Source organism: Hemitrygon akajei, chromosome 7 (assembly GCF_048418815.1).
Source record: "Hemitrygon akajei chromosome 7, sHemAka1.3, whole genome shotgun sequence".
Taxonomy (NCBI): Eukaryota; Metazoa; Chordata; class Chondrichthyes; order Myliobatiformes; family Dasyatidae; genus Hemitrygon; species Hemitrygon akajei.
This window is the reverse complement of record NC_133130.1, coordinates 181601196-181627622: the sequence shown is the minus strand read 5'-3', so window position 1 is coordinate 181627622 and position 26427 is coordinate 181601196. Positions and strand designations below refer to the sequence as shown.

The window sequence follows — 26427 nt, the reverse complement described above, 5'->3', positions numbered from 1 at the left end:
ATTATATACACTTGACAAGTGGATGGTTGCATCATAATGATTTTTTTCTCTATTCCAACACCACATTTTCATTCTGTACTGCCCAACTCCATGTGTTCTTCAGAGATCTCTTGGATGAAGCAAAAAATTATCTACTTCTGCCGCAGGAGAGACCCCTAATGCAGGGCCCTCGAACTCGACCACGAAAACCTATTCGATGTGGAGAGGTGCTTTTTGCTGGTAAGGTGAACGTGGTAGTTTATTTAAACTAGTGGTCACCAACCCGTCGATCGCAATCGACTAGTCGATCTCGGAGACTTTCCCAGTAGATCCCGAAAAAAAAAAAAGAAAATAAATAAACAAATGCTGTTGAGCGATTGTGTCCGGGTTGCGGGGTTTTGGTTCCGTTCTTTCTGCCCAGTGCGCATGCTTGTAGCTCCCCCCCCCCCCCCCCCCCTGCACTACACAGTGTACATCAGTGGTCCCTAATCACCGGGCCGGAGGAAACAATATGAGTCAGCTGCACCTTTCCTCATTCCCTGTCACGCCCACTGTTGAACTTGAATACACGCGAGGTCATTACCCAAACGCGCCAGGGATCACTGGTTGGCCTCGGGTAACTGGCCGGCGGGAAGTGCCGATGCTACCAGCCCAGAGTGCGGACAGATGGGCGCCGCCTCTGAACCTGTTTAGCACACCGAATGTTCGTGGGGAACCCGGTGCTAAAATATTCACAGACCTCATTCGTGCTCAGGGTTTCATAAACAGCAGATCAGCTACTGTCGTGGTTACTTGAAATGACCTGGAGACACAGACAATTCTTCAAGAAAATTAAACCTTTATTTGCAAACAAAGGCTGAGGCAATCAATGAACTTGTCACCGAAAGCCCACCGAGCTCCGGTGTACAGCATTCTTTATAGTAATTTCTTATCTCAGTTACATTTCGGTTTCATTAGTATACCCAATCAATTTTCAATTGCATATCATCTATATATTAATTAATTAATCGCTCTTGCCTAGCCCGCGGTGCGCCACCATTATATTTCACCCGTTCGCATTGGGGCCTTATTCGTGGCCAAGATTATGTTTTTCAGACAACCTCCCTCACAGTACATTCCTGCTCGCAGCATCCTGTCCGCCACCATTATCTCGTACTAAACAAAGGCTGAGTGTAATACATGGGGTACATCGCAGCTAATAGTGCTGCTAACTAAACAGGTGTCCTGTAAGTATGCAGCTAAGAGAGTACAAAGTATCTAGCAAAAACAACACATAGCAAAATGTGTCTAGTAAAATAATACATATTAATATTCAGTACCGAGAAGTGATTACATAGTATAGTAAATAGCTAATACATAGTGATTATATTTCAGGTATATAGAATGATTATGTTTCAGGTATATATAATGATTATGTCAGGTATATTTCTCAATACTACCTCGCTGCGATCTACTGAAACAAACTTCTGTTGGCCGATAGGTCCTTCAAGGGGGGCGGGCACACGTCCTCATGCACTCCTCGCTCGGTCGGTCGCTCTCTCTCCGGACTGCGACCGCCGCGGCCCCGGTACGGGAACAGACACACCTGGCCGAGGTGGCAGGCGGGCGGGTGGGAGGCTGTCTAATGAGGCAATGAAGCCCTCAAAACTGTTTCGGTACCGAGTCCAAGCACCCCGCACTGAAAGACAAACCCGTTGAGTTCTTTTTCAGCGGATAAAACGTGAGTAAATGGGACAGCAGTTGAGAGCCACGTCAACTAAATTGCAGAATAGACTGGACATAAGGAACCTGTTTTGAGTATCGCTGTATTCCCATCGCGTTTAACACCCTCCCCCCCCCCCCCCCCCCCCGTCAGCCAGTCTGCAAGAATATTGTCAATATTAAACCGGTCTGCTGTGCAAAAAAAATGGTGGTGACCCTGGTGTTTATACGTTATTTCTACTTCCGGGTTGCGGGGTTTTAGTTCTGGTCTTTTCTGCCCCGGTGCTCATGCGTGTAACTAATAGATTTGAAGTCGATCTTGCCTTTCACTAAGGCTGAGGTAGGGGAGCTTGGACTTAAAAAGGTTGGTGACCACTAATTTAAACAGTAGTTTATAGGGTATAATTAGCCTATTGCTAAATATTTCACATTTTTTCGGATTCATCAGTGTTTTCTGTTAGTTATGAATCTGACATCATACTATTAGTCTTTTCCGAAATTATGTCGTTATAGGGCTTATAAATCTGCTTGCTTTACTAAAACATACTGCAAATCATTAAGCTGGCAGCTAGACATATAAAATTGTCTTTTCAGTTAATAGTTGTTCTCAGCGCGCAGTTTAATGTTGGATTGTTAAGTGGAGCGATTGTAACCCTTAATCAAGCTACATATAGCAGCGCCTCTAGCTAACCTGAATTAAAAATGCTAAAAAAAAACTCAGCAGGCCAGGCAACATCAGTGGAAAGATAAATAATTTTTATTTTAGTTTTTATTTATTGAGATACATTGCGGAACGGGCCCTTCTGGTTCTTAAGAACATAGAATATAGAACAATACAGCACAGTACAGGCCCTTCAGCCCACAATGTTGTGCTGACCCCTAAACCCTGCCTCCCATATAACCCCCCACCTTAAATTCCTCCATATACCTGTCTAGTGGTCTCTTAAATTTCACTAGTGTACCTGCCTCCACCACTTACTCAGGCAGTGCATTCCACACACCAACCACTCTCTGAGTGAAAAACCTTCCTCTAATATCCCCCTTGAACTTTCCTCCCCTTACCTTAAAGCCATGTCCTCTTGTACTGAGCAGTGGTGCCCTGGGGCAGAGGTGCTGGCTGTCCACTCTATCTGTTCCTCCTAATATCTTGTATACCTCTATCATGTCTCCTCTCATCCTCCTTCTCTCCAAAGAGTAAAGCCCTAGCTCCCTTTCTTCCAGCCTTTCTTCCAACCATGCTGCCCAGCAACCCCCGGTTTAATCCTAGCCTAATCACAGGACAGTTTACTATGACCAATTAACCAACCAACTAACCAGTACGTTTTTGGACCGTGGGAGGAAACCGGAGCACCCTGTGGGGAGAAACCCACACAGTCACAGGGAGAACGTACAAGCTCCTTACAGACAGCAGCGGGAAATTAACTGACAATCGCTTTTTGTACTTTGTTTCTTCCTAATTTCCTAGAAACATCATCTTATTAACAGCAGCTTGATTGGGTTGGGCAGAGCTTTAGGGCCAGCTTCAAGCCAGTGAGCACTGAGTCTCTAACATTAGCAAGTGAGATTATGGATGAGCAAAACCTTGTTAAATACAAGAATCTTTTTAATGCTATCTTTTAACGTTTTTTTGTCCCTTTTTTATGTAGTTGGTGGTTGGTGCAGTGGTGATGCAATCTCCAGTGTGGAACGCTATGATCCTCAAGCACATGAATGGCGAATGATGGCATCGATGTCTAAGCGAAGGTGCGGTGTCGGTGTGGCAGTTCTTGATGATCTTTTGTACGCAGTTGGAGGTCATGATGGGTCTTCCTATCTCAATAGTGTAGAAAGGTAAATTTAAAGACTTTTCTTTCAATGGCCTATTCTTGCTTCATGAAGAAGCAGGCAGCACATTTGATTACTGACCTGTCTTGTTGGGGCTAAGTCATACTGATCAGAATCCAGTATTAGTAGTTGATTTTATTGGGTAATATTTGGAATGCGAATTGGCTATTGCTGCCTGGAAAAAGCAGGCAAATATCACTGGGGTGAGGGTAGTGTCATGCTTCAGATTACTATCTTTTAACTAATGTTGGAAGATTAGGTTTATATCCGGGAGATATTCTTTGTGTAGGCTTGCAAATAAAGATTGGGTGCTTAAAGTGGAAGTCAGCAAAATTGTTGTAGCTTTAGGGTACTAGGACTATGAATTCAATCTTTTGTTCTGTATGAGAGAGTGATGCAACAAAAGGTTTTGATTTATGGAGAAGTTATTAACTAGAGGTCATCAACACAAGATCATCACCGAAAAATCCAATAGAGAATTTAGAAGGAACTTTTTTTTACCGAGGGGATAGTTCTAGGAACTTGGATTCAATCAATCGAACATTTCTGAGCGAGGAAGTACTTGCTGCTTCCATACCAGTCCTGAGCCCATAAAGAAGGGTACTAGATTGATACAATAAACTATCACCAATACAGAAACCATTAAATATTAGAAATTAACTTGCATAAGTTGAAGTTGGACCACATGTACAGATGTTGATTTATTGTAGCCCTGCATTTACTTCTCCCTGGTTTGCAAAATTAGAGCTGTATGAATTCCTGGACATCTACTCTATATAAATGATAAAGCATTTCTTTCAAAACAAATTGTTGAGACATTTTTTTAAATCTATGGATCTAGCACAATCTAATTGAATGGCACAATGGGTGTAGTGGATTCGATAGTCAAGTAATGTTTTGGAAACTTGAATGTTTCCATCTTAAAAATGATTTGTTGCTGTCACTGTTAAACAGTAGGTTGCATTAAGTTCTCAAAGATGAGAAGTTCTCAAAGATGACATTAATTTCTGATGAAAAATTAACTATTTCTCTCTACACAGGTGCTGTTTGATTTGCTGAGCTTTTCCAGAATTTTCAGTTTTTACATATATATATATATGAACTAACTAGCATCTGGTTCAATAGATTATTTTCTGGATTTAGCCCCCAACTCCTCGCTTAGCTTGCAGGGTACATACATTGTACTTCTGTAATATGTGCACAAGTGAACGCAGGAAGAATGTGTACCAGTTTATTGTACATTAATGACTTTACTGCACAGTTGGTTTCCAATGGGAAATCAAAGAGGAGGAGTTGCCATGTTTTTTAAGGTAGATAAGGCAGTGTGATAGATAGTAGGTGACTCCATGTCCCCAGAATTTATTAACTCTACTTCATTTTAAAGTAGTTTTGTATTTAAATGTAGAGATCTTGGAGGCCATCTCATGGAACTTAATTTTTTTCTCTAAGTTATCACTACATATAGTACATTGTGTGTGTTTTTGAGACTAGATGAGGAGATACAAGATGGATAATCCTTGGAGCAAAAAGATTATCATTCATTAATGAAGTTATATTCTATCTCTAATTTTACTTGCTCACATTTGCTGCAGTTCTCTAACACACGTACAAGATGCTGGAGAAACTCAGCAAGTCAGGTGGCATCTATGTCTAGCTTGTTTGTGTAATATCTGCATTTTTTTCAAAGCAAGATGGATAATTGACAGATTTAACTTTAACTGGCATAGCTGGGGGAAAATGTTGGAATTTTTTCAGCAAGTCTTAAGGGATTTACAAAACAATTCAATGTATGATGTGCAAATTTATCTCTTATAGATCAGGGATCCCTTCATTACTTAAGATTTTTAATAAAAACTCCTTATCCTTATATGCTGTAGATGATATTTAAATTTAAGTAGTTCATGCCAAGTAATTTGTTTTATTTTTAAGAGTAAAATTTGCATTTTTTTCTCCTGTTTGATTCATTCATCCATACTGTGTTGTCCCTGTCAAGTTCACTGCCGGATGATTAATTAATGATAAGTGCTTCAGTAATGAACTGGCAATTTACTTGATTTGCTGTGACGTTCCTTTTGCTTTTGTTGTCTTTGGATCTACAAAAAGTACATTACACATGATAGTGTTATCAAAGTAAATGAAAAATAGGTGAGAACTGTGTCTTTTTATTACGTATTCTTTTTATAAATTTTTAAATTGAATTTTCAAATAGGTTACCGAAAGAAAAAAAAATTATCAACCCTTCCCCCCTCCCCTTAACCCCTCCCCCCTAACATATCCCTATAGACAAAAAAGAGAAGAAAAAAGAAAGAAAGAAAGAAAAAGAAAGAAAGAATGCCTGGATATCAGAAGATCCCCACATGCTCCATGGAGTTCATAATAGCTTTAATATGTATATTTATTTCTTTCCTAAGATAACCAATAATTTTTATCTTTGGAGCACCTATATATTTAATCCTATCTTTTGTAAATAAGGGCACCAAATTTTCAGAAATATTTCATATTTATCTCTTAAATTATAAGTAATTTTTTCAAGTGGAATGCAGCTAAAAATTTCATTCTTCCAACGATCTATACTTAAGTATGAATCCGATTTCCAAGTAACTGCAATAGCCTTTTTGGCTACTGCCAATGCAATTTTTATGAATTCTTTCTGATATTTATTCAATTTGAATTTCGATTTTATCCCTTCAATATCGCCTAGTAAAAATAATGTTGGATTATGTGGAAGTTGTATTCCAATAATTTGTTCCAGTAAAACTCTTAAATTTGTCCAAAAAGGTTGAATTTTAAAACAAGACCAAGTAGAGTGTAAAAAAGTACCAATTTCGTGATTACATCGAAAACATTGATCAGATAAATTTGAGTTTAATCTACTTATTTTTTGTGGTGTAATATATAATTGATGTAAAAAGTTATATTGTACTAATCTTAGTCGAACATTTATTGTATTTGTCATACTGTCAAGACATAATCTTGACCAACTTGTTTCATCAATTTTAATATTCAAATCAGTTTCCCATTTTTGTCTTGACTTATGAATTCCTTGTTTAATTGCCTGTTTTTGAATCAAATTATACATACCAGAAATAAATTTTTAAATTTTACCTTTATGAATTAAAGTTTCTATTTCATTAGGTTTCGTCAATAACATTGTTTGGCCCAGTTTATCTCTTAAATAAGCCCTTAATTGGAAATAACAGAAAAGAGTGTTATTTGATATTTTGCTTTTATTCTTTAATTGGTCAAATGACAGTAATATACCTCCTTCAAAACAGTCTCCTATATATCTAATCCCTTTGTGAAACCAGTTGATTAGCCATTGTAAAAGGAATAAGTTTATTTTGAATTAAAGGTCTCTTTGCTAATAAAGATTTCTTTATCTCATCATCAACATTTATCTTATTCCATAAATCAATCAAATGTTTTAGTATAGGATATTCTTTCTTTTCCCGTATCTATTTAGATTCCCATTTATATATAAAATCTTCTGGTATATTTTCTCCTATTTTATCTAATTCTATTCTAATCCATGCCGGTTTATCTTCATCAAAAAAAGATGCAATAAATCTAAGTTGATTTGCTTTGTAATAATTCTTAAAATTTGGTAATTGTAACCCTCCTAGGTCAAATTTCCATGTCAATTTTTCCAACGATATTCTTGACATCTTACCTTTCCAAAGGAACTTCCTCACACATTTATTTAACTCTTGAAAAAACTTCTGCAGTAATTGTATTGGTAGTGTTTGGAATAAATATTGTAATCTAGGGAATATATTCATTTTTACAGCATTGACTCTATCTACTAATGTTATTGGTAACGTCATCCATTTGTCAAGATCCTCTTGAATTTTTTTCAATAATGGCAAATAATTTAGTTTATATAAATTCTTTATATCATTATCAACTCTTATACCTAAATACTTTATACCATTTATCGGCCATCTAAATTGAGTTATTAATCGACATTGACTATAATCTCCTTTAGTAAGGGGTAGAATTTCACTTTTATCCCAATTTATTTTGTACCCTGATATTTTCCCATATTCTTTCAATCTAGAAGATAATTTACGCAACGAATGCAATGGGTTAGTTAGATAACTCAGAACATCATCAGCAAATAAATTAATCTTATATTCCTCCTGATTAACTCTGAAACCCATAATATCTGAGTCACTTCTAATTAATTCAGCTAATAGTTCTATCGCCAACACAAATAAAGCAGGTGATAATGGATAACCTTGTCTAGTTGACCTTGTTAACTGAAATGATGTTGAAATTTGGCCATTTGTCACCACTTTAGCTTTGGGGTTAGTATTTAAGGTTTCAATCCACTTTATAAAAGATACTCCTTATCCATATTTTTCCAATACCTTAAATAAAAAATCCCATTCCAATCTATCAAATGCTTTTTCTGCATCCAAAGCAATTGCCACACTCATTTCTTCCCTCTTTTGTGCCAAATGAATTATGCTAAGTAACCGAGTTACATTATCTGCCGATTGTCTATTTTTAATAAATCCTGTTTGGTCCTTGTGTATTAATTTTGGTAAGTATTTAGATAATCTATTAGATAAAATTTTTGCTATTATTTTATAGTCCGTGTTCAACAAAGAAATAGTTCTATATGATGTTAGCTTTAAAAGATCTCTGTCTTTTTTTGGCAATACTATTAAAATAGCCGTCGAAAAAGATTCTGGAAGTTTATGTGTTCTTTCTGCTTGGTGTATTAGCTCCATAAAAGGAGGGATTAATAAATCTTTAAACTTTTTGTAAAATTCAGGCGGAAAACCATCTTCTCCTGGAGATTTATTACTCTGAAGTGATCCTAGAGCTTCTTCGACCTCTTTTAATGTAAAAGGCACATTAATCCGTTCTGTTCTTCCAAATTCAATTTTGGGAGAGTTATTTGTGATAAAAACCTTTCTATCAACAATATCATTTTGTGATTCTGATTGATACAGTTCAGAATAAAAAATTTTAAAGTTTCATTGATTTCTAAAGGTTTATAAGTAATTTTATTTACACTTGTTCTGATTGCATTTATCGTTTTGGAAGCCTGGTCTGTTTTTAACTGCCAAGCAAGAATCTTGTGTGATCTTTCACCTAGTTCATAATATCTCTGTTTAGTTCTCATAATTGCTTTTTCTGTTCGGTATGTCTGAAGTGTATTATATTGTAGCTTCTTATTAACAAGTTGTCTTTGTTTTTCTTTTGTCATATATCTTTGAGATTCTTTTTCTAATTTTGTAATCTCTTTTTCCAATTGATCTATTTCTACCATATATTCCTTCTTAATTTTAGAAGTATAATTTATTATCTGGCCTCTCAAATGTGCCTTCATCGTTTCCCATAATATAAATTTATCATCAACTGAATGTGAGTTTGTATCTAAAAAAAACTGAATGTTTTTTCATAAAATCATAAAAATCTTGATGTTTTAATAATATTGAATTAAATCTCCATCTGTAAATCGATTCCTCCTTATCCATCATTATCATCGTCATTATCAAGGGGGAATGATCTGACAATATTCTTGCTTTATATTCCATATTTTTCACTCTGTCTTGAATATTTGCTGATAGTAGGAAAAAATCTATCCTTGAATAAGTTTTATGTCTATTTGAATAAAATGAATAATCTCTTTCTCTTGGGTTAATTCTTCTCCATATATCAATCAAATTTAAATCTTTCATCAATGATAAAGTTAATTTTGCTACTTTTGGTTTTGTAACAACCTTTGTTGACCTATCTAAAACTGGGTCTAGACAAAAGTTAAAGTCTCCACCTATTAATATTTTATCGTGTTCATCAGCCAAATTCAAAAAAGCCTCTTGTATAAATTTTACATCGTTTTCATTTGGTGCATAAATATTCATAAGAGTCCATAGTTCTGAAAAGATTTGACAATGTATAATTACATATCTTCCCGCAGAATCAATTAATACATTTTGAATTTTAATTGGTAAAGTTTTGTTAACCAAAATTGCAACTCCCCTCGTTTTTGAATTAAATGAAGCTGCAATAACATTTCCGACCCAATCTCTCTTTAATTTCTGATGTTCTATCTCTGTTAAATGTGTTTCTTGTATAAAAGCTGTATCTATTTTCATTTTCTTAATGTATGTTAAAATTCTTTTTCTTTTCACCGGTCCATTAAGCCCATTAACATTAAAACTTTTAAAATTCATTAAATTAGTCATTATTTTTAACGGGGTTACTCCAATCTATAATAATACATAATATTTCAACTCTCATAGTACCTTGGGGAATTATTTTAAAATTCTCCATGTTGCTATGTGTCTCCCCTCCGATCATCCAGGCAAAGAAAGAAAGATAAAAGAAAAATAGATTATAAAGAGAAGAACAATGAAAAACCCCCCTGCTAATGTTGTGAATGAAAAAAAAAACAACATTACCCTCCTCCGTTGTGCGGGTCATGGCAAACGCCATGATTACACATGTGAATCCCGTAGCGATCGATCCGAAGTTCCCCCAGCTTCCCCGTAGCATGAAAAAAGTATATGTAAGAGAAGAAAAAATAATATCACTACTCTCAATTAATATTTCTCACATTTTTACTTTTCTCCCCCTGTATCATATAATTAAAAGTATATTTAAATATTCTTCTGTCCTTAATGTCCATCAACTCACTTCACTGTCCCTGTCTTCATCTTTAATCTGTTTCACTTTTAAATCTTTACTATGTCTAGCGAATATTTGGGAGTTCTTGTGCAAACTCCTCTGCATCCTGATGATCAGTAAAAAATCTTCTTTTTCCGTCATCCAAAAAAATTATCAGTGTTGCCGGGTGGCGCAATATAAATTTATAACCCTTTTTCCATAAAACTTTTTTTGCTGGATTAAATTCCTTCCTCCTCTTCAAAAGGTCATAACTTATATCAGGATAGAAAAGAACTGTTTTCCCTTCTATCATCAATGGCCCGTTTCTCTTTCTGGCACATTGGGTAGCCGCCTTCAGGATCTTTTCTTTATCTTGATATCTTAAACATTTTATCAAGATTGGTCATGGGTTTTGATCAGGTTGAGGTTTTGGTCTTACGGCTCTGTGGGCCCTTTCGATTTCAATCAACTGGGTTCCCTCTTCCATTTCCAAATTTTCCAGGATCCATTTTTGAAAAAATTTTATTGGATCCTCTCCCTCTATCCCTTCTTTAAGACCAACAATTTTAATATTATTTTGTCTACTAAAATTTTCAAGCACGTCCATTTTTTTCCAACAGTCGTTTTCTTTCTGATGTCCAGGCAAGAATATTATCTTCCATTTTATTCACTCTATCAATAGTGTCTCCCGTTATTTCTTCCAACTTTTTAACTTTCTTGTCCATTTTCTCCTGTTTTTTTACCATTTTATCAAACATAATCTTCATATTTTTTATATCTTTTATTATTTTTAATGTTCTTAATTCTTTTAATTCATGCATTATTTGCACCAAAGCTTTTCTTATGTCTCCAGAAGATCTTCCACCTCCAACCTCTTCCTGTTGTTCTTCTTTTGCCTCCTCATCTTCATCTGTATGTTCCAGAGAATCCAAATCCACCGCGGGTTCATTTTCACTTCCACTTCCAATCGTAGCTGGGATTTGTAGTTCAAATTGCTCATGTTTGCGCATGCCCCTTCCTTCGCGCATGCGCAGTTCCTGTTGTTCCTTCTTGGAGACTGTTGATGTTGCCGCCGATTCCTGTTCTGTATCGCCGGAGGTGAGATGCACTTGAGTCCGAGGCTTCTTCATGGTGGCCGGCCCAGCTTGTACTGTCTTCAAAGTAGTAGTTTTCTTCTGCGTCTGTTAAGGAGGCATTTCTAAGGAAAATCCTGAGTAGTTTAGACATAGTTTTTAGAAAATATTTACTAACTTTTCTTCACAAACATTAATTTATTAATTTTTTACGGGAGAGCTGGATTTCCACATCTCAACCCTACGTCATCACGTGACGTCCCCTTTTTTTTATTACGTATTGAAAGGTTTCAGAATAATGTGTTTGAATTTGTAGGTTCTCCTACTAAACCATGTCTCTTCTAATTCGATATTATTTCGGCTATATTGCAAAGGTATGACCCCAAGACAAACCAGTGGAGTAGTGATGTAGCTCCGACGAGCACGTGTAGAACCAGTGTGGGGGGTAGCAGTGCTGGGAGGACACCTTTATGCTGTTGGAGGACAAGATGGAGTGTCCTGCCTTAACATTGTGGAAAGGTAATGTTTTCATCTGATTGCCTATTCAACGACTAAAGTCCTGGTGCTGCCTAAAGACCATTCCATTCTCTTTCTGACCATTCAGTAGGGTAGATTTAATTACATGTACTGGGACAACTGGGAGAAGGATCTGAGGAGATTGATTACAAATATGGTTCTGCCTCACAGGAGAGAATATCCACCAAGCTCCTTTTCATGTCATAAACTGAATAAAATGTTTGGTGAGAGGAGACTTAGAATGCAAAGTTGGTAACAAGCTGCCCTGAACTGGAACCTCGTAATATGCTGAAGATGGTTCTAGACAGTGCTGCATTTGGAAGACTACTATTAGAAATAGTCACCTGATGGTTGGATTCAGGAACACTTTTTTTTCCATTGGCCTAGTTACTACATTTATTGAGTTCCAAACAGTGGCTGAATCTCTGAAGGTGTAAATGATTATGTTAAATTAGTTGTATCTTCAGGAGGTGGCAAAATGTGCTTGTGTGTGACCATTTTTGGCTTTTTGGAACAACAGTTAGTCTTGTAAAGTTGAAACCTTACTTCTGTTATTGCCCATTAGCCACCCATGAGAAAGATGGTAAGGTTTAGTTTTCATGTGGCTTCTTTAGTTTGAAAGTGAGTCGCTCATGACAGGAAATTAGAACTAAGTCTTCTCTGGCAATCCAATATCTGAGCCATTTTGGTTTGCAGTATCACAGAGCAGTGTCTTGTTTCAGTGATTTCTACCAACTAAATCAGGCTCTAGCTTAGTGCCCATTAGGATTCATCCAGTTAGATAGATGCAGATAGATCCATGCAGTGTGCAGTAGAAAAAAGCACGTTCACTACCTGGAGTATCATGAGCCATGGTGCACCTTGGAAAGGAAATATTGGCTTTTATATACATTGATATGAATATAGTAGAATGGTCCTTGAACACTGAGCAGAAAAAGTTACACAAAGTAGATACTTATTCCTTGGGATTTAAATGGTTTTCTTAAAGTTTAAGTTATTATAGGGAATTGCTAGAACGAATACCACTTCTGGGTTAGGGAAAAAGGACTAGGGACAGAGTTCTGAAATTAAAATAAGGCCTTTTGAGAGTGAGATTAAGAAATATCACTACCTATGAAAGATGGCAAAAGTTTGGAATCCTCTTCTACAAATATCATTTGACATTAAAAATTAATTTTAAAATTTGCAATGATAAGTCTTTGTTATCACCAAAGGTATTTAGTTGAAGAAGGCCATATGAAGTTAGATCACAGATCAGCCACAATCCTATTGAATGGTGTAACAGGTCTGTATGGATAAATGTGATAATTCTACAATATGATGAAGCTAGCTGGACAACTAACAGTAAATTTTTCAGTATTGTTGATCTCTGTATCCTGTTAAATTCTTGCAGCATCCTTGCCAACTTTTACCCAGATCCTGAGTGATTAGATAAGGAGATGATGTGTACTAACTAGTCAGAGGACAAATTGAACACCATGGATTTCATTGTTGTGCCTGATACTATTCTGTGATAAACCCATTGTGAATTTTCTGTTTAAATTAAATATACATATATGATGTAAGAAATTCTGCAGATGCTGGAAATCTATTGGGGCTGGGATCCTTCATCAGGACTGGAAAGGAAGGGGGAAGATGTCAGGAATAAGAAGGTGGGGAAGAGGAAGGAAGACAAGTTAGAAAATATAACATACAAGGGGTGATTGATGAGTTCGTGGCCTAAGGTAGAAGGAGATGAGTTATTAACTTCAAACTTTCTGCATAATCACTCAGAGAGTTGAACAGCATGTGCATGTAACGAGAGCTGTATAACTCATCTCCTTCTACCTTAGGCCACGAACTTATCAATCACCCATCTGTGGACTCTTTCTAGAGGTCCAAGATCCATATGCTCCACGACCGCTGGACTAAGTGTGTAAATGTAGGAGGGGACTATGTCTTGAAAATTAAATGTGCTAGGTTTTCTAAAATTGACTCCTTCTACCTTAGGCCACAAACTTATCAATCACCCCTCGTATATGACATATTTTTAGAAAACATAGATTAGAATTTCTTCCAAGGGTTCAAGCTTGTGGCTCAGTCACACGTACAAGGAGGGAACCAACTTGTATCATTTCATTATATAATAGCATAACTTCTAAGCTTGGAGGGAGGAAACAAGTTAAGGTCTTGCGCCTTATATCTATCCTGTGACCATTACTGAATTTTCTTTGTTGGAATAAATTGGACTTGATCGTTATGTTCTTTACACCCACATACTTGGCAGCACTTAGTCTAGACTCAAGTAAAAAATGAACACAAAGACTGCCAGAATTCCGGTGGAAATCTAGGAAAAAACATACAGAAGGTGAAAAAATTGGTAGAAAGTGCAGTGGCAGAAGAAGAAGACTTGTTGGACTTGATACGCTGAGATTTATAGAGGAAATCTGATTTGTAGCACATTTATCTTACCAGGTTTGATCCTAAGGAAAATAAATGGATGAGAGTAGCACCTATGAGTACTCGTCGTCTGGGGGTAGCTGTGGCGGTCCTTGGTGGACATCTTTATGCTACAGGGGGCTCTGATGGAACATCTCCATTGAATACAGGTAATGTTATTGGGAACAGATTCCTTCTAAAGCTAGTTAACAGTTAGACTGGCCCAAGAGGAATAGTGCATTGTTCTAAAGCCAGTGTCGACAGGTTCCGGTAGGCAATGAAGATGGAAAAGGAACATTTTCCCCACGAAGATCAGGAAGAACATGATATTCTCTTCAACTGGTATCTGAAAGGAACTTAATTGTTCGTCCTTGCTGTGTGGGTAATGGCTGTTTTACTGCCCCTAAATAACTTGTTTTATTCAGATTGTAAATGGTGTAAATTGAATGGAAAAGTAGTATAATACTAATAAATGAGGAATTCAGCTGGTGATGATTTGATCACATGTTCATGTTTCAAAGGGGTGATATTAAAATGTTGCATAAGTTTTGAGCATTTTATCCTGATTTAGTTCATTTCACGTCACATGAATTCAAAGATAATGTTATAAGCCTGTAAATGTTGTATTGGAAAAGTGATATGACCTTAAGTAACCAAAGTCTAAGACTCTTAATATGCAACTTCAGCGAAGCATTTCCATCCATACAGCTTACATAACCGCTTGTCCGTTTTTTTTATATAATAAAGTGAACATTATCTGGGGCAGCACTGTTACTTTACAGCATCAACAGTCACCAATCGGGATTCAGTTCTCGCCACTGCCTGTAAGGAGTTTGTATGTTTTTCCCACGCTATGCGGATTTTCTCCCAGAACTTCGGTTTCCTCTCACGTTCCAAAGGTGTACGGTTAGTGCTAGTGAATTGCGGGGCGTGCTGTATTTAGCGATACAGTGTGGAGTAGGCCCTTTGAGTGACACTGCTCCAGCAACCGCACAACCCCCGGAACCTAATCACAGGACAATTTACCAGTTAACCTACCCAGTATGCCTTTGGATTGGAAAGAAACTGGAGTGCCTGGGCAAAACAGAGACTCCTTACAGACAGCACTGGAATTAAACTCCAAAACTCTGGAATGTCCCAATCTGTAATAGCGTTGCGCAAAGAATTACGTTACCTTGGTGTGGTGACACTTGTGCGCTGCTCCTAGGATAATCCTCATTGATATGATTTGATGCAAACACCACATTTCACTGGATGTTTCAATGTTTCGATGCACATGTAACAAAGTTTTTTGTTAGTTTAAATTTTTGCACCTGACTATGAGAGTGAGAAAACAAGAATAGAAGCATCACAACAGTCCAGCCTAAATGTGCAGCTTTTTTCTGTTTTTACTTCAAAGTTCAGGCATTCGAAGAATACTCTGGAAGTATAGGTTGTCTTCTGTACTTCAGATTAGATAACAGTGTGAATCTAGACTTGATCCAATATATTTTGACATTTGTTCAACTCCTATACCAACTTTTGTTGGTTCAGTGGTAATTCTTACTAAACTCATGGGTTTAGAGCTATGGTGGTGGATCCACCTGTACTTGGGTTGCGATGCCCGGTCTCATTTCATGTCTAGTTTCCCTCTCACTGGTACAGATTGATTTGGACAGGTCCTCTGGTCCTCTGGTCCTGACAATGAATTGGTAGTTAGCCTCCATGAAACTGTTTCCTTATGCTATACAATTCTTTGAATTCAGCACTCCCCAAAATAAGTAATTTTTCTTCACAGATTAGGATATAGGAATATGAAACTCAGGAGCATAATTAAGCCATTCTGCCCATCAAGTCTGCTCCTCCATTTGATCATGGCTGATTTATTTTCCCTTTCAACCCCATACTCCAGCCTACTCCCCCATAACTTTTGAAGCTTTTACTAATCAAGATCCTATCAACCTGTTGGGGGGGGGGGGGTCAATATTGTGGTCTACTGCCAGAAAAATAACTTGAGAACAAAAGGAAACCACAGGATTATTTTCTGTGGGCATCCCAAAACATGGTCTGACTTTTTTTGAAACCTGTTATTAAGTTCATAGAGCCTATTTTAGATAGATTTTAGAACCAGATCATATAGTTAAAGAAATGTGATGTTAATAGATTTGTAGAAGGATATGGAAATCTACGTAATTTGGTATGTTTAGACTGAGTCAGAGGAAGTCGTATTGAAACTAGCTTTGGTCGGTGAGATGTGAGGAAGGAGATGAGTTATGGAAGGAGAGAAGGGAAAGGGGATAGACCAAGAGTTCACAAGTTTTTAATGCCGTGGACCTCTACCATTAACTGAGGAGTCTGTGGACCCCAGCCTTAGACAGAGAGCTACTGCCTAAATAAATAATGCAAAATCAGGGAAACCTCGGACTTTTCGGTGTAGAAGTTGACAGTATGCTTTAGACAGCATGAAAGACCTTGCAGCTGTGTGGAGTTCTCAACAGCAATGCTTTGGGTGATAGGAATGGGGTGTAAAACTGTTTTTCCCCTATTTGATGATGTCAAAGCTGATCTGTGATCCAACACCGTATATCTTTTATTCAAAATCCCTCAACTTTTTTAATAAATAAAAGCCATAATTCTCAAATTTTCAATTGATTGATGATGCTGTATCGATGGGTTGCAGAAGATGGTTCCAGAATTCCACCACCAGCTGTGGGATGAAGTCTTTCTTGCCTGTTCCTGAAAGGCAAGGCTTGGGTTTTCCAAACTGCAGAAACAATTTCTTTCCAACACATCAGTTCCCCTTTAATGTCTTAAAATGAAATCAAGTCACATTTTAATCCATTAAACTCTAAAGTTTATCAGAGGAAATCATCTTGAAAGTTGTAATTTAATACCAGTTATCGTTCCTTGTACTTCCTCCCTCTGTTATATTTTTATATCTTTCAGGATATTTTTCATGTGCCTAGAATTGCTTAAACTACTAGACTTGCATTAATCTTGTAAAACTTCTGTGCTGATGCTAGTCCTCTATGTATAAAGCCAGCCTTTGATGAGATTATTTTCTTGTTTGAATAGTTTTTTTATATAATGGAAAAGCAACTTGCATATTTGCGAATACCTAGGGCAAACCTTAAATAATGTGCAACTGAAAAAAATTTAAATTGTGTGAGCTACCAAACAAAAATATACACAAAGCCTGTTTTGCTCACTTACTGCACTGACATTGTTGTTTGGGTTCATGTACTTTCCAGTTGAACGTTTCATTCCTCAGGAGAACCGTTGGTCTCCTTGTCCGCCTATGGGAACAAGACGGAAACATCTCGGCTGTGCTGTCTTCCAGGACATGATCTACGCAGTGGGGGGACGTGATGACACAACAGAGCTCAGCAGTGCTGAGCGATACAACCTTCGGACCAGTCAATGGTCTCCAGTGGTTGCTATGACTTCCAGACGCAGTGGAGTAAGTGAATACTAAAATTGTATGTAAGTGTTAGAATTGAGACTGAACATTGGAAAGTAGCTGCCATTAATCCAAGCAATGCTGTCTGTCTAATTCGGTTTGTTCATCTGTTCACCATTGTGGTATTATACAATATTTGATGAGATATGGACCAAGTATCCGAATCTCACTAAAGCTATTTAAGACCATAAGATATAGGAGGAGAAGTAGGCCATTTGGCCCTTTGAGTCTGCTCCACCATTCAATCATGGCTGATCCAATTCTTCCAGTCATCCTGACTCCCCTGCCTTCTCCCCATACCCTTTGATTCCCTGGCTAATCAAGAACCTATCTATCTCTGCCTTAAGTGCACCCAATGACTTGGCCCTCACAGCCGCTCATGGCAACAAATTCTACAGATTTACTACCCTCTGACTAAAGTAATTTCTCCGCCTCTCAGTTCTAAATGGACGTCCGGACAACCACATCTGCACGAGGTGCGTTGAGCTGCAGCTCCTTAGTGACTGTGTTAGGGACCTAGAGCTGCAGCTTAATGACCTTCGTCTGGTCAGGGAGAGTGAGGAGGTGATGGAGAGGAGCTATAGGCAGGTAGTCACCCCGGGAACCACAGGAGACAGAGAAGTGGGTAACAGTCAGGAGAGGGAAAGGCAAGAAGCAGGTACTAGAGTGTACCCCAGTGGCCATTCCCCTTAACAGTAAGTATTCCTGCTTGAGTACTGTTGGAGGTGATGGCCTCCCTGTGGGAAGCAACAATGATTGTGCCTCTGGCACAGAGTCTGGCCCTGTGGCTCAGAAGGGTAGGGAAAGGAAGAGGATGTTAGCAGTGATAGGAGACTCTGTAGTTAGGGGGTCAGACAGGTGATTCTGTGGATGCAGGAAAGAAACATGGATGGTAGTTTGCCTCCCAGGTGCCAGGGTCTGGGATGTTTCTGATCATGTCCACGATATCTTGAAGTGGGAAGGAGAACAGCCAGAGGTCATGATACATATTGGTACCAACATCATAGGTTTGAAAAGGGAGGAGGTCCTGAAAAAAGACTACAGGGAGTTAGGAAAGAAGTTGAGAAGCAGGACCTCAAAGGTAGTAATCTTGAGGTTACTGCCTTTGCCACATGACAGTGAGTATAAGAATAGAGTGAGGTGGAGGATAAATGCATGGCTGAGGGATTGGAGCAGGGGGCAGGGATTCAGATTTCTGGATCATTAGGACATCTTCTGGGGCAGGTGTGACCTGTACAAAAAGGACGGGTTGCACTTGAATCTGAGGGGGACCAATATCCTGGCGGGAGGTTTGCAAAAGCTACTGGAGAGAGTTTAAACTAGAATTGCTTGGGGGGGGGGGGGGGGAACTGAACTGAAGTGACGGAAGAAAGGGAGGTTGGCTCACAAATAGAGAAAGTTTGGAGACAGTGCGAGAGGGAGGTTGGGCAGGTGATAGAAAGGGACACACTCAGTCGGATGGTTTGAGATGTGTCTATTTTAATGCGAGGAGTTTCATGAATAAAGTGGATGAGCTTAGAGCATGGATTAGCACTTGGAGCAACGATGATGTGGCCATTACAGAAACTTGGATGGTGCAGGGGCAGGAATGACTACTTCAAGTGCCAGGCTTTAGATGTTTCAGGAAGGATAGGGAGGGAGGCAAAAGAGGTGGGGGGCGTGGCACTGTTGATCAGCGATAGTGTCACAGCTGCAGAAAAGGAGGAAGTCATGGAGGGGTTGTCTACTGAGTCTCTGTGGGTGGAAGTTAGGAACAGGAAGGGGTCAATAACTCTACTGGGTGTTTTTTATAGACCACCCAATAGCAACAGGGACATTGGGAGCAGATAGGGAGACAGATTCTGGAAAGGAGTAATAATAACAGGGTTGTTATGGTGGGAGATTTTAATTTCCTCAATATTGATTGGCATCTCCCTAGAGTGAGGTGTTTAGATGGGGTAGAGTTTGTTAGGTGTGTTCAGGAAGGTTTCTTGACACAATATGTAGATAAGCGTACAAGAGGAGAGGCTGTGCTTGATCTGGTATTGGGAAATGAACCTGGTCAGGTGTCAGGTCTCTCAATGGGAGAGCATTTTGGAGATAGTGATCACAATTCTATCTCCTTTACCATAGCATTGGAGAGGGATAGGAACAGACAAGTTAGGGAAATGTTTAATTGGAGTAAGGGGAACTATGAGGCTATCAGGCAGGAACTTGGAAACATAAATTGGAAACAGATGTTCTCAGGGAAACGTACCAAAGAAATAATGGCAAATGTTCAGGGGATATTTGTGTGGGGTTCTGAGTAGGTACGTTCCAATGAGACATGGAAAGGATGGTATGGTACAAGATCCGTGGTGTACAAAGGCTGTTGTAAATCTAATCAAGAAGAAAAGAGCTTACGAAAGGTTCAAAAAACTAGGTAATGATATGAATCTAGAAGATTATAAGGCTAGCAGGAAGAAGCTTAAGAATGAAATTAGGAGAGCCAGAAGGGGCTATGAGAAGGCCTTGGCGGACAGAATTAAGAAAAACCCCAAGGCATTCTAAAAGTATCTGAAGAGCAAAAGGATAAGATGTGAGAAAATAGGACCAATCAAGTGTGGCAGTGGAAAAGTGTGTATGGAACCGGAGGAAATAGCAGAGATACTTAATGAATACTTTGCTTCAGTATTCACTGCGGAAAAGGATCTTGTTATTATAGGGATGACTTTCAGTGGACTGAAAAGCTTGAGAATGTAGATATTAAGAAAGAGGATGTGCTGGAGCTTTTGGAAATCATCAAGTTGGATAAGTCATTGGGACTGGATGAGATGTACCCAAGGCTACTATGAGAGGCAATGGAGCAGATTGCTGAGTCTCTGGCGATGATCTTTGCATCATCAATGAGGATGGGAGAGGTTCCGGAGGATTGGAGGGTTGCAGATGCTGTTCCCTTATTCAAGAAAGGGAGTAGAGATATTCCAGGAAATTATAGACCAGTGAGTCTTACTTCAGTGGTTGGTAAGTTGTGGAGAAGATCCTGAGAGGCAGGATTTATGAACGTTTGGAGAGGCATAATATGATTAGGAATAGTCAGCATGGCTTTGTCAAAGGCAGGTTGTGCCTTACGAGCATGATTGAAGTTTTTGAGGATGTGACTAAGCACATTGATGAAGGTAGAGCAGTAAATGTAGTGTATATGGATTTTAGCAAGGGCATTTGATAAGGTACCCCTTGCAAGGCTTATTGAGAAAGTAAGGAGGCATGGGATCCAAGGGGACATTGCTTTGTGGATCCAGAACTGGGTTGCCCACAGAAGGCAAAGAGTGGTTGTAGACAGGTCATATTCTTTATGGAGGCTGGTGACCAGTGGTGTGCCTCAGGGATCTGTTCTGGGACCCCTACTCTTTGTGATTTTTATAAATGACCTGGATGGGGAAGTGGAGGGTTGAGTTAGTAAATTTGCTATGAAACAAAGGTTGGGGGTGTTGTGGATAGTGTGGAGGGCTGTCAGAGGTTACAACGAGACTTTGATAGGATGCAAAACTGGGCTGAGAAGTGGCAGATGGAGTTCAACCCAGATAAGTGTGAGGTGGTTCATTTTGGTAGGTCAAATATGATGGCAGAATATAGTATTAATGGTAAGACTCTTGGCAATGTGGAGGATCAGAGGGATCTTTGGTCCGAGTCCATAGGACACTCAAAGCTGCTAAGCAGGTTGACTCTGTGGTTAAGAAGGAATACGGTGCATTGACCTTCATCAATCATGGGATTGAGTTTAAGAGCCGAGAGGTAATGTTGCAGCTATATAGGACCCTGGTCAGACCCCACTTGGAGTACTGTGCTCAGTTCTGGTCGCCTCACTACAGGAAGAATGTGGAAACCATAGAAAGGGTGCAGAGGAGATTTACAAGGATGTTGCCTGGATTGGGGAGCATGCCTTATTAGAATAGGTTGAGCGAACTCAGCCTTTTCTCCTTGGAGTGATGGAGGATTAGAGGTGTACAAGATAATGAGAGGCATTGATCGTGTGGATAGTCAAAGACTTTTCCCCGGGGCTGAATTGGCTAGCATGAGAGGGCATAGTTTAAGGTGCTTAGAAGTAGGTACAGAAGAAATGTCAGGGTAAGTGTTTTTTTTTATATAAACGCATAGAGCGGTGAGTGTTTGGAATGGGTTGCTGGCGGTGGTGATGGAGGCGGAAACGATAGCATCTTTTAAGAGACTCTTGGGTGGCTACATGGAGCTTAGAAAAATAGAGGGCTATGGGTAAAGCCTAGGAAGTTCTAAGGTAGGGACATGTTCGGCACAGCTTTGTGGACCAAAGGGCCTGTATTGTGCTGTATGTTTTCTACGTTTCTATGTCCTCCAATCCTGAAATCGTGCCCTCTTGTCCTAGACTCCCCTACCATGGGAAATAACTTTGCCATATCTAATCTGTTCAGGCCTTTTAACATTTGGGATGTTACTATGAATCCCCCCTCATTCTCTCAAGAGCTGCCAGAAATTCCTCATACAGTAACCCTTTCATTCCTGGAATCATTCTTGTGAATCTTCTCTGAACCCTCTCCAGTGTCAGTAGATCCTTTCCAAAATAAGGAGCCCCAAATTACACACAATACTCCAAGTGAGATCTCACGAGTGCCTTATAAAGCCCCAACATCACATCCCTGCTCTTATATTCTATACCTCTAGAAATGAATGCTAACATTGCATTCACCTTCTTCAACACCGACTCAGCCTGGGTATCCTGCATAAGGGCTGTCAAGTCCCTTTGCACCTCTGCATTTTGAATTCTCTCTTGATCTAATAGTCTGCCCATTTATTTCTTCCACCAAAGTGCATGACCATACACTTTCCAACATTGTACTTCATTTGCCACTTTTCCCAAACTATATAACTCTGTCTGCAGGTTCTCTGTTTCCTCAACACTATCGGTTCCTCCACCTATCTTTGCATCATCAACAAATTTAGCCACAAATTCATTAATCCCATAGTCCAAATCATTGACATGCATTGTAAAAAGCAGCAGTTCCAACACCGACCCCTGTGGAACTCCACTGGTAACCAGCAGCCAGCCAGAATAGGATCCTTTTATTCCTACTCTCTTGTTTCTGCTGATCAACTAATGCTCCACCCATGCTAGTAACTTCCTTGTAATTCCATGGGCTCTTATCTTGCTAAGCAGCCTCCTGTGCGGCACCTGTCAAAAGCCTTCTGAAAATCCAAGTACACCACATCCACTGCATCTCCTTTGTTTACCCTGCTTGTAATTTCCTCAACATTTCAATCACTATCTACTATGAAACATACATCCATACATTTTTGTCCTTAAGGCTTGATTATTCCAACAACCTGCTAGCCTCCCTTGTTCTGCCCACCACATACTTGAGATCAAAAAAGCTGCTGTCCACACTATAGCTCACACCAGGCTTCTACTCATAATCTCACCCCATTTTCCAGTTCCTTGTCCAGTTTCCTCTAGTGCTGTATACCTCTGAGATAATTGCATTCTCTCATATTGACCATCTACCATTAAGGCATTTGGCAGCTGAAGGCAAGACCTCAGCTTCTAGAAGCCCACCTCCCAACTCTCTGCCTTATTGACTCTTTCTTCCACTCAGAACAAGGGGGTGCTTTGGTCATTTCGCTCTTTTACAAGTCTTTATAATTGAAGTGATTATAAAGACCTGTGGCGCAGTGGGCAGAACAACTTGATTCTAATGAGAAAGTAAGTTTTAGATTTACAGAAGGGTGGCTTCCTTCCTGTGACACCTTGCCGATGGTGTCAGCATGAAGGACAAATTGTTTGCATTGACATGGTGAACACTGACACTTAAAGAAGGTACTTCAAAAGCATGCACCTCAGGTTTGGATTAGATTAACTTTGTACATCAAAGCATACGGTGAAATGCATCACTCGTGTCAAATTGATCGCGCTGGCCAAGCTGCCAGCAGCAACCGAACATGTTCACAGTTATAAACCCTAACGGTACATCGTTGTAATGTGGGAGGAAACCGGAGCACCAGAAGGCACCCATGCAATCACAGGGAGAATGTACAAACTCCTTACAGACAGCAGCAGAAATCGAACCCCGATCTTAGAGCTGGGGCTGTAAAGCATTGCAGTACTGTGACACTTCAACTTGGAAGAAATATAGAATGTTAACTACCCACCGGGTAACAGAGTATGGAATATTTCTGTAAAAGTTGCCAAATTCTGGTACGCTACAGTAGCTGCATTGAGCAAATTGATATACAATATCAGACACTTGTAAGATACCATAGTGTTATCCAAGGAGGTTTTATCAGAAATTATAAAGTAAATGCTGATGTTTCTGACAATTAAGTATCTTGTTTATTCCTCCATACAGGTTGGGCTTGCCGTTGTAAATGGACTTTTGATGGCAGTTGGCGGCTTTGATGGCACAACCTATTTAAAAACCGTTGAAGTTTTTGACCCCGATGCAAACACATGGAGGTATAAACAAATTTTATTAAGTTATAGAGCACTACAGCATAGAAATCTGGGCCTTTGGTTCATCCAGTCTGTGCCACACTGTTATTTTACCTAGTCTCACACATGGTCCATGGCTCTCTATACTCCTGTCATCCATGTACTTATCCAAACTTCTCTTAAATGTTGAAATCAAACCTGCATCCACCACTTCTGCTGGCAGTCCCTTCTACACTCACTATCCTCTGGTTTCCCTTAAATATTTCACCCTTTTCCTGTGCCCTCTCGTTCTAGTCTTGGCAAGGTTAAGGGTGGTGGTTGGTGAGAGTATGGAATGAACTGCCAGTGGATTTGAACTTAATTGCAGCTGATTCCATCCAATGTAGCATAATTACTGTTCTATATATAAAATGGCTAGGATTTCATAAGATATAGAAGTGAGGTAGTTTGCTTTTGAAAATGCCACTCGAAGTATTATTACTTGTTACATCCAAGAGGTCAGATGGTGTTTAGCTGATAGCCTTCAACTGATTCAGCCAGTATAGTGTACAGAAAACAATAACTGGGGTTGATACCTTATTGCAAGAGCAAGGAAACCCATATCCCAATTAACACAGCTTGAAGTGGCGGCTTCTTGCAGAAGAACTCAAATTCAGTTAAAGAGTTCAGGATATCTGCATACTTAGAGTGTGAAGCCATCTTGTTCATTTAATTCCATTAAAATATCAAACTACCTTGCATGCCTTATAGTTTAAACAAATCCAATGCAGGTTCTAGATTGTGTTAGTTTAATTGCTGGACCTATGAGACAGATTACCACCCTTTCTTCATGTAATGCAGATCTTAATTTGGTTGGCTACTGCGGGAGGTGAGGGAGGAGATTGCTGAGCCTCTGGCGATGATCTTTGCATACATCAATGGGGGATGGGAGAGGGTGCAGATGTTGTTCCCTTATTCAAGAAAGGGAGTAGAGATAGCCCAGGGAATTATAGACCAGTGAGTCTTACTTCAGGGTTGGTAAGTTGATGGAGATGATCCTGAGAGGCAGGATTTATGAACATTTGGAGAGGTGTAATATGATTAGGAATAGTCAGCATGGCTTTGTCAAGGGCAGGTCGTGCCTTACGAGCATGATTCAAGTTTTTGAGGATATGACTAAGCACATTGATGAAGGTAGAGCCGTAGATTGAGTGTATATGGATTTTAGCAAGGCATTTGAAGAAAGTAAGGAGGCATGGGATCCAAGGGGGACATTGCTTTGTGGATCTAGAACTGGCTTGCCCACAGAAGGCAAAGAGTGGTTGTAGACGGGTCATATTCTACATGGAGGTCAATGACCAGTAGTGTGCCTCAGGGATCTGTTCTGGGACCCCTACTCTTTGTGATTTTTATAAATGGCCTGGATGAGGAAGTGAAGGGATGGGTTAGTAAGTTTGCTGATGACACAAAGGTTGGGGATGTTGTGGATAGTGTGGAGGGCTGTCAGAGGTTACAGAGGGACATTGATAGGATGCAAAACTGGGCTGAGAAGTGGTAGATGGAGTTCAACCCAGATAAGTGTGAAGTGGTTCATTTTGGTAGGTCAAATATGATGGCAGAATATAGTATCAATGGTAAGACTCTTGGCAGTGTGGAGCATCAGAGGGATCTTGGGGTACGAGTCCATAGGATGCTCAAAGCAGCTGTGCAGGTTGACTCAGTGGTTAAGGCATACAGTGTATTGGCCTTCATCAATTGTGGAATTGAATTTAGGAGCCAAGAGGTAATATTGCAGCTATATAGGACCCTGGTCAGACCCCACTCGGAGTACTGTGCTCAATTCTGGTCGCCTCACTACAGGAAGGATGTGGAAGCCATAGAAAGGGTGCAGAGGAGATTTACGAGGATGTTGCCTGGATTGGGGAGCATGCCTTGTGAAAACAAGTTGAGTGAATTCAGCCTTTCCTCCTTGGAGCGACAGAGGATGAGAGGTGACCTGATAGAGATGTATAAGATGAGAGGCATTGATTATGTAGATAGTTAGAGGCTTTTTCCCCAGGGCTGAAATGGTTGCCACAAGAGGACACAGGTTTAAGGTGCTGGGGAGTAGGTACAGAGGAGATGTCAGGGGCAGGTTTGTTTGGTTGTTTTTTTTTAAAAAAAAAGAAAATGCAGAGAGTGCCAAGTGCGTGGAATGGGCTGCCAGCAACGGTGGTGGAGGTGGATACGATAGGGTCTTTTAAGAGACATTTAGATAGGTACATGGAGCTTAGAAAAATAGAGGGCTATAGGTAAGCCTAGTAATTTCTAAGGTAGGGAAATGTTCAGCACAACTTTGTGGGCCGAAGGGCCTGTATTGTGCTATAGGTTTTCTATGTTTCTAAGATATAGGATGGTTTACAAAAGCAAAGATAGCTTGCAATCAGACTGTCAAGAAGGGCAGGCAGATGATAGGACAA

General features: G+C 39.4%; 1 protein-coding gene across 1 annotated transcript in view; it reads left to right on the top strand.

Annotated features, from left to right (window-relative positions):
* The window catches only part of LOC140731250 (kelch-like protein 20), a 57685-nt gene that overhangs the window by 19936 nt on the left and 11322 nt on the right, over positions 1 to 26427 (top strand). Inside the window, 7 exon segments of the mRNA XM_073052794.1 lie at positions 104 to 219; positions 3327 to 3510; positions 11573 to 11639; positions 11641 to 11717; positions 14169 to 14302; positions 17363 to 17571; positions 23907 to 24013. Of these exon segments, the coding sequence (XP_072908895.1) occupies positions 104 to 219; positions 3327 to 3510; positions 11573 to 11639; positions 11641 to 11717; positions 14169 to 14302; positions 17363 to 17571; positions 23907 to 24013 (894 nt within the window).